Source organism: Doryrhamphus excisus, chromosome 20, assembly GCF_030265055.1.
Source record: "Doryrhamphus excisus isolate RoL2022-K1 chromosome 20, RoL_Dexc_1.0, whole genome shotgun sequence".
In the NCBI taxonomy this organism is placed as follows: Eukaryota; Metazoa; Chordata; class Actinopteri; order Syngnathiformes; family Syngnathidae; genus Doryrhamphus; species Doryrhamphus excisus.
In genome coordinates, this window is record NC_080485.1 from 4,250,387 (window position 1) to 4,266,730 (window position 16,344).

Here is a 16,344-nt window from a genome sequence, read left to right on the forward strand (position 1 = left end):
ATGAAGTTTAATCTATAGTTGTGATAAAAATTTGCACATTTAAATTACAATATTATTTAAATATTTTTACTGACAGCAAACTCAACTACTCCTGCACCGCTGCACAAAAGCATTGTAATTTGACAGAACAGGCACCCATACTGTGTTTCCACTGCATTATTTTTCCAACAAATACTCTGTACATCTGTACAATGTATCGCTATAGTGTATTTACAAATACATACAGAAGCATTTTGATTAATACTGCATGAGGGGTGCCAACTTAACATGTTCAACTGTGGCTGCTTCAAATTCAGACTTTTTTCTAATATATCTGCCTAAATTAGTTGCCCAAAATAAAAGGTAATCAAAATTGAATAATTTTGATGTACTAGATGTAGTGGATACTGCATGCTGAACTGTTCCACTTCATGCTGTACTGTTTACACACAACGTGCTTCGATATGGTTTATGAGGCGATAAACTAACTAATTACTACTGTTAATTCTTCGGTAGACTTAAGAAATGAATATTTACCTGCTCGATATGCTTATCATAATGAAGTCGCGTTGATAATAACTGTTTGGATGTGTTGAAATAATAATACACGAGCATCCCATTGTTTTCCCCCCAGATGTTTGTCAAGCTAACAGCTGTCTCGCGCGTAGTTCACCCGACGCACGAGACAAGCTTGAAAAAGAGGAAGTGGTTCGGGGCGGAGCTTCATTGCTCGCCTCGACTTCTTCTCTTTGCTAGCTTTCAAACATCCTCGTCAACATGCCTGAAGGCTGACAGCAAACTGGTTTAGCTGGGTTACAGAGAAAAAAACACAATGTGTCACAACTCTCTCAGCAGGTCCCACTCGAATTAGAGGCGCGACAAGAAAAGCAGCGACGGGGAATACTTCGAGGAAGGCAAAATGGCCCATTTAGGGTTTAAACGACGGGACCCGTGAGACCTTCGTTACGTTAGCTGGGTAAGTTAAGCTAATAACGCCACAAGTGTGTGGTATAGCAGCGTCTATTTATGTATGTGTGTGTTTGTGTATGTGCGCGTGTGTGTGTACACCGAATGTAACATATGTCTCAAGCCATTTTAGCCAAGTGTGGTACCTTGTTACCTGTTGTCATTATAGATAACACAAACATAAGTTGTGGATATGGAGCCTTACGATTACCATTACAGCACCGTTTCATTTTTTTCTTATGTTCTTAGCTCCCGAAGTTTATATTTTTGAGTTATTTTCTTTCAGACATACACTGAAATGTGTTTTTTTTCGTCAACTCCGGAATGGAGACATTGTGTTTTTGGCAAGAGGGAGGAGCCGCACCCATAACCTTGTCCTGTGCTGGAATTCCATCTCCCCTCATTCATTTGCCTTTTAACCCTCATTTGTAGAAAAGTAGGGTGAAGAAGCTTGCCATAAAGTTCAAAACTGTCTGTCTCTAGTTTGAAAATATGTTATTGGGTAACAGCGTAGGAATAAGTAACTGCAGGGTAGTGAATAAACATGTACAAACATAACGACAATAATGAAAGCATTTGTTTTCAAAGATTATACATGTTTGAAATGTGACTATTATGATCTGCATGTATGCACCCAACAACATTGGGTACATCTGGACAAACTAACAATATTTAATACAAGAGATATATCAAAAACTCATAAATGTCACACAATATTTTCTTGGATTGTGTTATTGTTTCCACAAGCTTCCGTAATGTTACATTTACTATTCAGAGTTTCAGTAGTTTTTTTGCCAACGTGTAATGATGTAGAAGTGTTCTCCACTGTGTCCCAAACTTTCTCAATAGAATCCAGGTCTGGACTCTGTGGAGGCCAATGCACGTGTAAAAATTGATGTCTGATGCTCCCATTGTCACAATTTGAGCCTGATGAATTGATGTAGATTTAAGTTTCGATGTTGCTGGACATAGAACTTACTGCAGTAACCCCAACACTATTTCAGTCTTTCCCATACATGTATTTATCTGTGGTGTACCACCACAAATACTTGTAGATGTGCCCCCCCCCCCCATTAATTTGCCCCCATTTGTAGGAAAGTGGGGTAGAGAAACTTGCCATAAAGGTCTCTGTTGTCTCGCTCACATTTGAAAATATGCTGTTGATTGACAGTGTTGGAATAAATGCCATATTGTTATGTTGAAAGGTCAACCTTTGCAATAAATGTTTCAACACTAATGGGCAGTGGCGTACAGTCTACTGTAAATACTGGAATCTGGAATCAATGTGATTACATGTTCTACATTTACGATATGATGTCTGATATGAACACTGTCCATTGCCACACAGTGGCTAACTTGAATAGAATATTGTCCTACGGCAGTTCATTATTTTGCAGTCAATTAGTCATTTGCCCTTTAATTTTATGTTGTATTTCACTATCCAATGTGGGACTTGTAAAATGTACAGTTATTCCCTGGACAGAAGACAAGCTGAATTATTATTCAAAACAATGTATTTTGATGAGGAAAAAAAAACTTCAATTCAATGTCAATTGATTGTGCTTTCTTTCGCCCTCACCATCTCCTCAGCCAACAACATGGCACGTCGCTCTCAATGTTCTTCTGCAGGGGATAACCCCCGCCACCCCAATTACCTTCCTCCTCATTACCGGGAAGAGTACCGTTTGGCAATTGACGCACTGGTTGAGGAAGACCTGGAGGGATATTATGAGTTTCTCCAAAGAGCAGATGTGGTGGACTTCCTGTCCACATCTGAGATCCAATATATACAGAGTTCGATCCACGTTCCTCAACAGAGCAACTACCAAGAGCAAACTTTTATAGAGACTGGAGGTGAAAGTTCCTCTGACACATACTGGCCCATCCACTCAGACTTGGACGCTCCCGGCCTGGACCTTGGCTGGCCTCAGCTGCATGTTTTTGGTGGACCTACAGAGGTCACCACTCTGGTTAATCCTCCTGAGCCTGACATGCCGAGTATTAAGGAGCAGGCTCGGCGACTTATCAAGAATGCTCAGCAGGTCAGTCCTCGTTCTTTCTTGGAGGCAGAGTACATGACCCTCACTGTGTTTTTACAAGGAATGGATAATTGTACCTGCCCTGAGCCCCTTCAACATAGCTGTGACGTTTCAGGACAAATCTGTCAAATCTGTTTTTTTATCTCCACAGGTGATTGCCATAGTGATGGACATGTTTACTGATGTCGACGTGTTTGCTGATATTTTGAATGCTGCTATGAGGAACGTGGCGGTCTATATTCTTTTAGACGAGCAGAATGCACATCACTTCATGAACATGGTGTCTAACTGCAGAGTAAATCTTCAGAGTATCCAAGTGAGTCCTTTCAATTTTGCAGTAAGACATTCTTGAGCCATGCTGTTATACTGTTGTGAATATTTCGTCATCACAGTTCACCTCAACACTGCAGTTAAAGTTTAATCAGGCCTTATCCTTAGTGCTATTCCAAAGGCCCAGACTGTTCAACCCAATGCCATTATTCATTTCGCTTACTTTGTAAGTTGCTAAATGATCTCTCTTTTGGATTGTACTTGCTCAATTTTTAAGATAGAAACAATCATTGACTTGTTTTCTTGCAAATGACTTTGTGTTATCCAAAACAGAAAAAAAGAGTTTAAAAATGACTTCTTCTATGCAATGTTTTATAGCCAGCTTCATCATTTAGTAATCAAAGCCGAGCCTCTCCTGCAAGAAACAAAGCGCGGAGTACACTTGACACAAAGAATATTTATTCTTCATTATTAGTCTCATTATTATTATTAGTCTTCAATGGCTATTTGAACATGGAACCTACCTAACTCCCATTTTTCATCAGAAAAAAATGTTTCTACCCATTCAATTGAACAAAAATTTCATTTCTTGGCTAAAAAAGGAGGAAATCTTTTGTGAAAAGATACATTTCAGGCATAACTGTTAACACAAATATTTCTTGCTTTTGTGACAGCTTAAATATCTATAACACAACATCAACAACACAAAAATGGGTTGTTTTGAATCAAAATAACAATATATTCACTATTATAACATGTACTAGTTACTATTTTCACATTGGGAACTGAAGTATGTGTGTGCATGTGTGTGTGCGTGTGTTCATGTCTTAAAATTTCCCTACAGTGCTTTATCAGTGCTCTCACTTACTCCTTTCTGTCATGTGTGATTCTTCCATTAAAATGACCAAGTCAATTCCATTCAATGGATCAACAACTCTAACATGTAACTCCTCTCTGTTCCTCACCACTTCTCACCTTGCCCTCCCATATGCAATGGGAGCCTCTCATCTTATGCTATAAAAGTCCAACCACAATGACAGCCAATTGAGTGTGTGACTGACTGATGTTCTACATTCGACTCAAGCACAAGAAACCCAACGCATAAAACCAGATTTTTATAATAAAAAAGTAGATAAACGCAATTAAAAAAGAAAAAAATGACTGTAATTAATCACAGTTAATGCACTAATACACTGCATGCTTCTCCAGCTCTGTTGTCTGTTACATCATCAGCAGTTGACTCTTTTGTACTTTGTTACACCACAACTCTCGGCTTTTCTTAATGATCACTGGTGCAAAATAACCTACAATAGAGCCAAACAACCTTACAAGTGCCAGCATTATGATAAACACGGTGAAAAACGCAACTGAATTCAAGAAAAAACTCATAGCAAAGTATGAAGTTTTTATCCATTTGCACATCTCTTCTTGTCCTCATTCACTACTCACCATCAATGTCTTTGTCAAAAAAGGTCTTCCAACAAAGTAAATGTGACGTTAAATATTCATTCATTGCTTTCATACGTCATATCTATGCATTTTAGCGTGTAAAAGTATAATTGTAAAACTATGAAAAGGTATTGGCGTCCGGAACAGATTAATTGGATAATTGTTTTAACAGTAAAAATTTATTTGGTTAGAGTACGTTTTTGTTTAAGTCTAACCTTCTGGAATGGATTAATAATGATATTTGAGGTTCCACTGACCCAAAATGTTTTATCCATATGTGAATGATCACTTTCACCAGGCTGACATTGACAAATATTAGATCATGATGACTATAAAACGGTGTGTATGTACTTTTTATACAGCTTGTTATTGTACATCGCACTATATCATGACTGACTTTCAAACCTCTCTGCTGTGATCATGTTTGTCTTGTATATTTCTTTTTTACTTCAAAGTTGCCTCACATTATTCATGCTTTTCCTGTTAAGAAATGTACAGGTGAACTTAAAAAAGTAGTCAGTTTTTAAGCGCTACATTAAGAGCTGTTACAAGTGATGCAATACTGCCCTCTAGCTTTGATGTTAGTTACTTGAACTCTTTCTGATTCAATGCTTTGTTTGCAGCTGCTACGAGTAAGAACTGTGTCTGGCATCACGTATCATTGCCGCTCAGGGAAATCCTTCAAAGGTCAAATGATGGATCGCTTCTTGCTGACAGACTGCAGGGCTGTACTCAGTGGAAACTACAGGTGACATTCCTAGCTGCCACAAACATTTAAGAAAAAGAAACAGAGTTGACATTGTGACAAATGTTGTGTTGACGTCTTACTTAGTGTTCAAACAGTCAATATGTGTCACTAACTGTTCATTGTTTTTACCCAGCTTTATGTGGTCTTTTGAGAAGCTACACCGTTGTATGGCACACCTTTTCCTTGGACAGCTTGTATCAACTTTTGATGAAGAGTTTCGGATCCTTTTTGCTCAGTCGCAACCACTCTTGCCTGATGTTCCTGTTCCAATGGAAGATGTTGGCCTCTTACAAAAGAGGCCATACCCAAGTAAAAGAACCTCTCTCTACAGAGAGCCCAGGAAATTTCTACCAATGGACATTGGTACTCATGCAGAGGACTGGGCTAAACCCTCATATGAGGAACAAATTGAAACAGATTGGAGAATGCTACCCAATAGGACTTTACATGGTTCTGCCGATGTGTACAGTCGATTTCCAGGTGGAATGGAGCCGCATTTCAATCAAGGTCACTCAAAGTTTCCCATGATGGAAAGCCCTGTCCTGAAACGTCACAGCTATGTTGAAGGGGCTCAGGGCAGGTACAATTATCCATTCCTTGCTCAACCCACAACAGAGTTTGAGGCCAGGGGAAGGCTGTTTCACAGGGGTCAGCCATCAAATGTGGGGGCAGGTCCAGAACTGGATTATAGCGGCCCTGAGAAATTCTGGAGCCAACAATATCATTCAGCGGATCAGTATTCTGAACCAGGATTGCCACAAGAGATGGAGCCATTTGATAACTTTGACCCTGTGCTTAACTATTTATCATCTACCAGGAATGTGGACTTTGAGCAGGTATCAGAGAAATTACAGCCTCCTCCAGATTTACAGTTAGGTTCCCAGCATCAGAGGTTGAAGTGCTCGGTATCTCCCACTCCTCCAAATACAACGGATGACAAGCAGTTTTTCCAAGAGCCTAACACTGACCGCAAAGACCCCATGGTAAAACGAGGGCTACGAAACTGGAGAATTAACTCTTACCTCAGTGCATTTGATAATCCAGACGAAGGCCTGCCAATGGTACAACCTCAGGCACCAGATCCTTTTGAGGATCCCTCCAACCCTGTACAGCAAACACAACCAGTGATAGAGTTATCTATTCCTAAAATTCCAAATGTACGAGAGTTTAAGATTCCTGCCATACCGCGAGCAAGTCAGTTGCCAAGTTATGCCAAAGCTTTTGTACTAGATCCAGAGCAGTCAAAGAAATTGCCAGATGAAAGTGTGAAGAGTGAAGAAACTGTGTCAATTGAAACCAAAACTACGCCAACACCCTCAGAATCATCATCAACAACTGAGGGGGATAAACCAGAGGAGGCAGAACAAAAAGAATCAAACACTGCAGTTCGAAAGGAGGAGTCATTTCGGAGGAAATACAATGCAGCAATACCAAGGAGCTCGAGGTTAAGATCTTCTCTGATATTTAGCTCTTTAGAGCAGCATACAACAGGGCAACAAGATGAGGAAGGTGACAAAAGTGAGACAGAGCAGGCAAAACTACCCTTTGCTTCTCAAGTTTTGGGACAAAGAAGATCAGGCACAAGAGAATCCTATGGATGGAGTCGTTACTTAAAGTCAGCAACATTTGATAACTCTATGCCAGAAGCTTCCAAACAAGATGGAAGCAATAAACCAGAGGATAAAGACTCCTCAAATGAAGATTCAAAGAGCTCCACAGAACACCTTGAGGTACAGGAGCCATTAAAACTGCCAAATATTGAACAAGGAAAACTCTCTCCATCAATGTCCAGATTGAAGACCTCAGAATCTGATATGGCAAAAACTGATCACCCACCCAAGACTTTGGTCACCGATCCACTGCCTGTGGACATGAGTGATCCTAATAAGAGACTGATGTTTTTTAAAGAGCTGGCAGCTAAACGTAAAGCTGCAATGGCTGCAGAAGCTGAAAAGAGCACTCAAAAGGTTCAGATAAAAACACCAACTGATCCTAATATCCCTGTTAAAAAAGAGGGCACACTTCCAAATCATGGAAAGAGCGATACCTCTGCACAAACGTCTGAAGCGCCGATCTCATTATTGTCAGATGTCACTACAAAGGATTTAAGTAAAACCCTATCCACACAACCACCTGTTGATGGCAGTGATGAGATAAACAAGCATGAGTGCCAGGTCAGTAATGTATCAGCTATCCCTCATAACGCAAAGAGTGAACAACCCAGAGTTTCAACTGATTCAAAGAAGGTAGAAATGAGGAACAGCCAAACAGCAGCATCTTTATCTGTTTCTGCAGAAACAGAAGCCCTTCATTGGGATTCAGAAGACCCAGAGCTTCAAAAACCTGCCTTAAGTGAGTGTAGCTCTAGTCTACAAGCCATTATAACACAAGAAAAACATGCTAATCTTCCATCGCTTGAGCTTAGTAGTGATGCAAGTGTAACATCAGTTCTTGATTCTACCTCTAATGAGTCCGCTTTATCTGCTCCCAGTTTGGGCAATTCATCATCATCTTCTGCATCTGCCAGGCTTAATTCTAACATCCAAAATCAAGAGTCATCATATTTAGAAAACAGTGTGACATTGCCCCCCCCGTCATCAGAATCTAGCATAGTAACACAATCAGATGCGAAAAGCCCTAACTCCAAACACTCTCTATCCATTTCTGGTCTTCAAATTACATCCAGTCCTCATGACTCTAACGTCAACTCTGCATTGAGCCTACTGTCCCTAACGTCTGACAGAATAGGCCCAGAGAAACTTGTCAGTGCCTCCCCTCAGGGATCGTCCCAATCTACCGACGAAACGTCACAAAAATCTAGCCCCTCTGTAAGCAAAAAAGAATCACAGTCTTCAGACCAGATAGATTCTATTTCACACTCACTTATAAGTGCTGCTGTAGATGACTCTGGGCAGCAGAATTCTGGTGCTTCTGATAAAAACGACGCCTCTGATTCAAAGCCAAACCCATCCTCATTACAACCAATCCCAAAGACAAACACTGACAAATCAAGTTCTCTTTCACATGATCCCCTCACCCCAAAGGTTTCTGTAGAAAATGCCTCTGGGCAAAGTCCACTTGTAGAGGAATCTTGGGTGTCATCCATTGATGTTCCATCACCCACAAAAGACATCAAAAGTGACATCCTAACGCATAGCCTTAGCTCTACATCATGTGAACCCAATCTACTGGTTTCCCAAAGTCACTCAAAACTCAGCCTAGCAGACCCATCTCATGAGCCACCAAGACAAGCAAATTTTCTCTGTGAACCTAAAACAGAATCAACAACTTCTGCTGAAACAGACTCATTTTTGTTTTTGTCGGAGTCGGTTACGGCACAGTCCCAAACGGAAGGTTTCATGCCAACATTGCATGGTTCCTCTAATGAAACCCTTTTAACAAATGGGACTTTAGCTAATGTCAACACAGTGCCAATGCAGTCTACCTCAGTTGTCACATCTGTTGCTACAGAGCCTGGTCTGTCCAGCAAAAAGCCAGACGCTGATAATTCTGAAGTCTGCAAGCCATATTTAGCTGCACCCCTTGCAGATAGTGATATGTGCAGCCAGATTGATGTCAGCCAAGAATCAAAATTGTCTGAGCCTTGTGAGAATACGACTGAGGATAGTGATGGTACAAATGCAGTAAAGAAGAGTACTGCACTAGAATGTGGCTGCAGTGAAAAAGGCAATGAACAGACAGGACAAAGTAAGACAGAGATTACCGCAGATGAAAGTGTATTGTCGTCACAACAACAGTCCAAGCTGCCAAAGTCCAGCCAGTCTCGCTACCATTCGTCAACTGCCAACGTGCTCTCCAGCAGCAACCTCAGAGATGATACAAAGCTGCTGCTCGAGCAAATTTCAGCAAATAGCCAAAGCAGGAATGAGTCTACTAAGGAGTCGCCTGTCACCGATGATGAGAAAGAAGATGAAGCAGACAAAAATGCTAAAAGGGACAAAGAAAGAGAGATCAGTTCACTAAGCAGCAGCCAGTCAACTCAGGACCGTGACAGGTTGCTACATAAACTCCAAAGCATGAGGAAGGAGAGAAAAGTTTACAGTCGCTTTGAGGTGGGTAAAAGTATTCCAACAGTATTTTCCAGACAGTAAGATGTGCTTGATTTTTTTACCTCTTTGACAAGAAATGTTATCTTTTTTCTTCTTCACAGATGGCTCCTTAACTGGGAAACTGAGAAGGATGAGAGAAAACGTTAGAGACTGAAATAGAGTTGAAACCCGGTATACTGACATGACATGAACAGTAAAGCAAAATAGGGTAGGATTTTTATTTTTGAATCACCATCATGTTTCATCAGTGTGACGTACATGGACTGACCGTCGAGTATGTGCCTATGCATATGTATGTTTGCATGGATAACATGTTTTTACTGACATGGATGGGTGAAGTGCAATTGTTTTAGCTGTTTTGAGGTACCCTGTGTACTTACTTACCTTTTTACGACGGGGACATCCTTTACATAATGTTATCTCAAAATTCATTTTATTATTCTCAGCAAAAAACAACCAAAGTCCAGGTACAAAGTCAAGCTAATGCTAATCATGTGAGCAACAGAAAGGGCAAGAACTGAACTTGTCAAGTATGGTCTGCCATCTAGTGGGTCTTCGTTGAACTCCAGTGCTCACTCCTTGTACATTGTTGCTTTCATAACTTATAACAAAAAGTTACCACATCGGTGACACTCTAGAAGAATGACACACTTCTACTTAACGGCCTCCATCAGACCACGGTGCTGTGTGAAAGCATGTTGTTTTTGCCCTGAATATGCACCAGTAGACACTGAGGAGGAGGAAGAGACAGAGACTTAAAACTGCTTGCGATTAGAATTTGTCATGGAAATGATACCATTAGTGTGTATGTGACTTTATATCTATTCATGGTTGTCACTATTTACAATAGGTATTTAACAATATCAGTTACAGGAGGACTGTAACTGATAAAGACAACCGAATCGTGATGTATATTAGTGAACAGCGCACTATAGACCATAGTATATATTTTTTCTTTTTTTTAACTGACTAACATATAAATGCAATAAAAGCATATTTGAGAAGCTCCAAACAATCACCAAGTTACAAACAAAAAATTTTCATCTGTTCACTCCTATGGAAACTTCTCATGCTGCCCTTAGTATTTCAGTTGTTTTGTATGGACTTCATTTCATAATGTCTTAACTGCTTTTATTTGTACACATTTTCAGTCATATTCCTGTCACAACAACACAAAAAGAAGTAAATACCAGTTGACTTTCTACATTTTCCTTGAGGGACCTCAAAGCCTGACCATGGAGGAGTAAATGAATGAATGCTGGGTTTTATTTTATAATTTAGAGGATTTTAGCTTTTTCTGTCCTCGGAAAAGTGCCTTTTGTATGATTTAGAAAATATGCATTTTCATAGCAACTCTGTCAAATGAAACAAACTAACAAAATGACACATTGTTTTTAAGACATTTGAAAGATAACAGATCTTTTAAACCACTTGATGAAAATAAAAACCTTTATAATGTCATTTTTTAGTCTTGAAGTTTTTTCAATTATAATTGCACATTTCCAGACATTATTTTGCGTTCCATTATTGTTTAACAAGAATATTAAATTAGTTCTTCTGATGCCATAATGTGCATCATACGTAGCTTGGATTTTTGATAATGCCATAAAAAGAAATTTGGGACATTGTCCATCACATGTTAATATGAATGAACTGCATTGCTTTGTAAACACAAAAAGGTTAATAATAGCAAGAACAAGATGTGCTCAAGTTGGGCTTTTGGGAGCTTTTTTCAAATTTATTTTAAGACTATAGAATAACAATTTGAATTTGTTGAACTTTGTCCAACTTATAACTAAACATTTGACCTCACACTTACATCGGGCTTCTCTTACAAAACTGCAAAAGTGACTAAGCTAACTCACACTGAGTGAAATGACCATCAAGTCACATGCTGCAGAGCGCTGCTTATGAAATCCACACTCCAGTACATAATAATGAACAGTGGGCCTCTTGTGTGTGCATTGAGCTGCCCCACAGTGACACTAATCTTTACTGGTTGCAGTTTTCATTCTTAGCAGTCTTGAATTTGTCAAGATTCACTATAAAAATACAATGACTTCAACCCTGAAGAGAATATACCACATCACAACATTTAGCTGGTATGCTTTTGTTGTGAAGAGCCTCGCTGCAAAGGATGGAGAGCAGTTACCACCTGGCATCTTTGTGTATGGGGGACCTTGGAAGTACCTCACGTTTTTGAATGTAGTGAGTATGATATGCTGCATGAAACCGGGACAAAATGGCATCTGGAGAAACTAATTTAACTTTCTGTTTTTCAGTTACTACAAATGTTTTTTTTTGGACTGGCCGCAGTGAATGATCTCCAGTGTGGGAAAAACAGTGAAACTCCTCTGAACAGATGTAAAGATGTCCTTTTCTCAGTTTTTGCCTTCCCCGTGGGCACGGTGAGATGCACACTTGGAATGTCTCTTACATTACACAAGAAATGAATATGCTTTACTTTACATCTGTGGTTTAGTTTGTTGTTCTGCTGTTCTGGACCATCTTTGCCTATGACAGAGAGTTAGTCTACCCGGCAACAATTGACGCCTTCTTCCCACCTTGGATAAACCATGCCATGGTCTGTAAATGTGTATTTTTTGTTTTTAACACATCATACTAAATTGTATCATGAATTCAGTTTTATTGTATTCACTGTTCTATCAGCATACATTGGTCCTTCCTATTTTACTCGGAGAAGTTGTGGTGGAGCCACATGTCTACCCACAGACTACACATGCACTGGTTACTCTGGGTGGAGTGGGACTGGTTTACCTATTCTGGTAAGTGGCAAGTCAGCACATATGATAGGGGTATTCCAACCACAGCTGTTTTACTCAATGGCCCTTGGCACATTCTAAAAAAAAATAATGGTAATTTTACAAGCGATACAAGAGCTCAAACTTACAAGCATTAAGTCAAAATATTTTAGAAGCATACAGTTGAAATATTTAAAGATGCAGCTGGCATCAGCTTGTACAACTAAAAAGGGGAAAAAGTTATAATATGATGATGAGAATAAAGTCAAAATATCTCGGGATAAAGTCGTATTTTGCAGAAAAAGAGAAATGAGCAACAAAGAAAACCATATCAACAATACAATTTATCATCTATTGTGTAACACACAGCTTCAGGTGTCTGGGCATATATCTACAGCACATTGGTTGGTTTATGAAATCATGTAAACACTGCATTCTTTCATTTTTCACTGTACCCACAGTGGAAAAAGTTTGTGCACCCCAGACATACACTAGGGTAAAACAACAACAACAAAGAACTATTTTGTGATTCCCACAGCTTTAATACACAGAAGACGTTATTCTTTGGGTCCACCATCTATGACCAATCCATAGGCAGACTTCAGCTGTTTAACACTTGAGACGGTGGTGCTGTGTTACACAAAATATGCATTAATAAGTAGTTGTGGTATTGGCGTACCTCACATTTGAAACAAAATATTGTAAATGAATCTGGAACATGCAGTGATGTTGAAATCTCTTTCTTCTGCAGGATTCTTTGGGTGTACTTCTCAGTCGGGATTTGGGTGTATCCCCTTCTTGGGCACTTCAGCAGTGTTGGTCTGGTGTTTTTTTTCTGTTTTAACATGTCAGTGGTGACATTGCTCTACCTTCTGGGACACAAACTCAACAACCGTATGTGGAAGAAAACCATAAATCCGCACTAGCAAATGAAAGTCATCAAGATTCCATTGCTTTTCATTTGCAAAAAAACCCAAACTCTCAAGTCAAATGTAAAAAGAAAATACTTCCTGTTCTTTACACAGACCATTGGAAAACAAGTTGCTAAACATCTGTCAACAAATGTTAGCATTGCTGTGTTAAACATTATAAGATAACCTGAGAAGTGTTATATCCTATTAAAGCAAGCGTTAGCGACATCCTGTGTCTATGCTTTACTTTTTCACACAAATTGTTACTCCATGCAGTGGTGGATTTCACATGTGGCATTTTAACCATTGAATACCAATGCAGGGTAATTCATGTGGGGGCATCTTTGGCCCGTCAGCATCATAATAAATAGGATAATGTATTCCCCATTCTGTCAATATCTCCACCAACAGCAGGTGTCCGTCATACACCCCTTAAGTCCCTGTAGCCTTTAAGATGGTGGAGGTAATTTGGATCTGCATCCACCAGTCCAACTGAAAGGATCCTGGCCAGTAAGTGCAGATCTGCTTCACTGAGGTCTCCCTGTTGAAGCACAAACAGGCGATTCTTCATTCTCTCTTTGTTGTCATAAGCACTCACAGCATTTATCATGAGCACTATGATGAGTGCTGACCTTCTTGTTGTTGGCATAGGATTCGGGAACTTGTGATTTTTGAGTTTTTTCTCTCTATTAAAGATAAAAAAAATCCACTTTGAAAATCCCACATTAGACATGTCCTCAAATGGTTAAAACATAGTTTAATTTCCTTTTTGCATGGTTATGTCAACCAGTTTGACTTCTATCATTTGCCATTCCACCAAACCAGTCATATTTGTGTTCTCAAGAAAAATAAATACAATTATTTTATTTAATTAAATAATTAAAGAAAAATAATAAAATAAAATGGCACAGTGAAGAAAATCCACAATGAAATTAACTATAATAATTTTTTTATGAAACATTTATGTTCTGAACATTGATCTGATTGCCTTCATTCATTTTCTATACCGCTTATCCTAACGGAGGTTGCGGGTATGCTGGAACCTATCCCAGCTGAATCCGGGCAGGGGGCGGGGTACACCCTGGACTGGTGGCCAGCCAATCACAGGGCACATATAGACAAACAACCATTCACACTCACATTCATACCTATGGACAATTTGGAATGTGGGAGGAAACCGGAGGACCCGGAGAAAACCCACACATTCACGAGAAGAACATGGAAACTCCGCACAGAGATCCCCAAGCAGGGAATCAAACCCAGGTCTTCCCGATCTCCTGACAATATGGCCTCCGTGCCAACCACCCAACCGAGTGGTTATTAAATATAGCCATTAAATATAGTAATAATTATAACAAATTCTTCTGAAATGTATTGTGGCATCGATTTGGTGGAATGGCTCCAGTGGTTACATATGAAGTCTCATTGAAGACTGTTACTGTTTACTTGCCTCTTGGAGTCCATTCGAGAAGCACACAATGATGATGAGGAGGCCAACAACAATCTATGTGCGTCGAGCAAAAATACCAGTCAGTATCAGACGTACCAGATCTTATTCGAGAAGAACAAAGTAAGTGTTCATACTTACTCCAAGAAGGTGCCACATCTCTGTTCCTCTTGGCTGTGTGCTGACTTGTCAAGTAACAAAGAAAGTAGCGTCTGCTCTCAGTGTGAACCAAACGCTAAAACTTGAACTAAATGAGAGAACCTGCCCAACAGGATACCCCACATTTTCCAGTCATGTGACTGTGACAAAACCCATTTGACGCAATTGTCTGCGTCACTTGTCACTTGTTTTCCAGGAGTGTTTACCTTAATTGCAGCAATTGCATTGAAGCAAGCGAATAACCCACCTATAATTTCATGGCCTCATGAATGCAAATGTTGCACTGACATTTGCATTCCTTTTTATACCACACCTTTTTTCATACTTTTTATTTTAAAAAATCTTCTGAAAGTAAATGAATAACAAATATTCCCAGATTATAAATATTTTTGTTGGCCTTGAGAAAAAATGTTCCCTCCATCTCTTGTATTGGATCCTGTTCCATTTTGTAGGCCTCCCTAATTCATTGTCTTGTAAGTGTGTAAACAGTAATTCACATGCTCAACTCAAAAGTATTATTCAAAAGTCTTAGGTCAACATTAGATTGTTTTAGCAATGGCGTAATAACAGAATATTCTTAACACTGCTTCCTCCTCCAGTGTGCAGTATTATATATAATACTTATGAATACTTATACTGTATTTGGGCTTGGTAACAGACTACTTCCTGGTTCATGGAGGATGACAAACAGAGGGTGGAGCCATTGTAATTCTTATGGGTGGGCAGTTGCAATAGTATCATAGTGTCACACAAAGCCTGTATCCTCACCTTTATCCAGATCTTCACTGGATGTATGACATGTGAGATCTCCAAAGATTTTTGGAACTTGGATTGCCTTTGTTGAGTAATGCTACTTTTTGTTTTATTTTATAAAAAGGATCATAAAGACGTTATAGTACAGTTACAAATGTAATCATAAAGTTCATGATTTTGCTGCCTTTGGAAGTTGTGGCTTTGCCTCATTATATGCTGTGACTATTAATCTTTACTTTTTAATGCTGTAATCAAATGGAGCCAGAACCACACCGTATCATTATTTTTGGTCAACAATTTGGTGACAATTACATAGTTTTTGCGGCAAAATGTCAGGGTTCTGGCTCAAAATAGTTATGGAACAACTTGTAATACAAATTTTAGGTAAGACATTTCACACTGTCACGCAAAACTACAGTGTTCATTTGTGGGCGTTATGTGTGTTTACTACGCAAGAGTGGAGTGTAGTACCTTGCGCATGCGCACATCTCTCAGGCCACTGGAACAGTGTAGATACTTCTCGACATTACCTCGCACATTGAGCACGTCAGTCGCGGCACTACCGCGCGTGTACTTTCACATTAAAGGTAATCATCCATTTACGAGCAGCATCAAACACACTCATTCAAAAGAAAAAAAATATAATTTGAGATAGTGTGTATATTCAATAGTTTGTGTATTGTGTAAAAGTGGAATGCTTAAAGTCCATTGCCGTGTCTGGTCGCGACTCAAGGTACATGACGACTTTTATTTCCAAAGGTAAAACCGGCAGTAGAAAAACATGTCTAACT

The 16,344-nt window shown here is 39.4% G+C and overlaps 2 protein-coding genes and 1 long non-coding RNA gene across 3 annotated transcripts; 2 read left to right on the plus strand and 1 right to left on the minus strand.

The window, feature by feature from the left end:
• Positions 1-711: 711 nt before the first annotated feature.
• On the plus strand, positions 712-10,982 carry LOC131108109 (protein FAM83H-like). The gene is made up of 6 exons (XM_058058901.1): positions 712-955; positions 2,536-2,987; positions 3,136-3,300; positions 5,327-5,451; positions 5,585-9,524; positions 9,623-10,982. Exons 2-6 carry the CDS (start codon positions 2,544-2,546, stop codon positions 9,632-9,634), a joined length of 4,686 nt encoding a protein of 1,561 aa, XP_057914884.1. The 5' UTR covers positions 712-955; positions 2,536-2,543; the 3' UTR covers positions 9,635-10,982.
• Positions 10,983-11,118: 136 nt separating this feature from the next.
• Positions 11,119-13,413, plus strand: LOC131108110 (androgen-dependent TFPI-regulating protein). The gene is made up of 5 exons (XM_058058902.1): positions 11,119-11,729; positions 11,804-11,929; positions 12,004-12,105; positions 12,192-12,307; positions 13,035-13,413. Exons 1-5 carry the CDS (start codon positions 11,577-11,579, stop codon positions 13,207-13,209), a joined length of 672 nt encoding a protein of 223 aa, XP_057914885.1. The 5' UTR covers positions 11,119-11,576; the 3' UTR covers positions 13,210-13,413.
• Positions 12,610-13,885, minus strand: LOC131108111 (uncharacterized). Its single transcript, XR_009120409.1, has 2 exons — positions 13,827-13,885; positions 12,610-13,735 (listed from the first exon to the last, which is right to left on the minus strand). It is a non-coding gene; the product is annotated as an uncharacterized LOC131108111 (long non-coding RNA).
• Between the last annotated feature and the right edge of the window lie 2,459 nt (positions 13,886-16,344).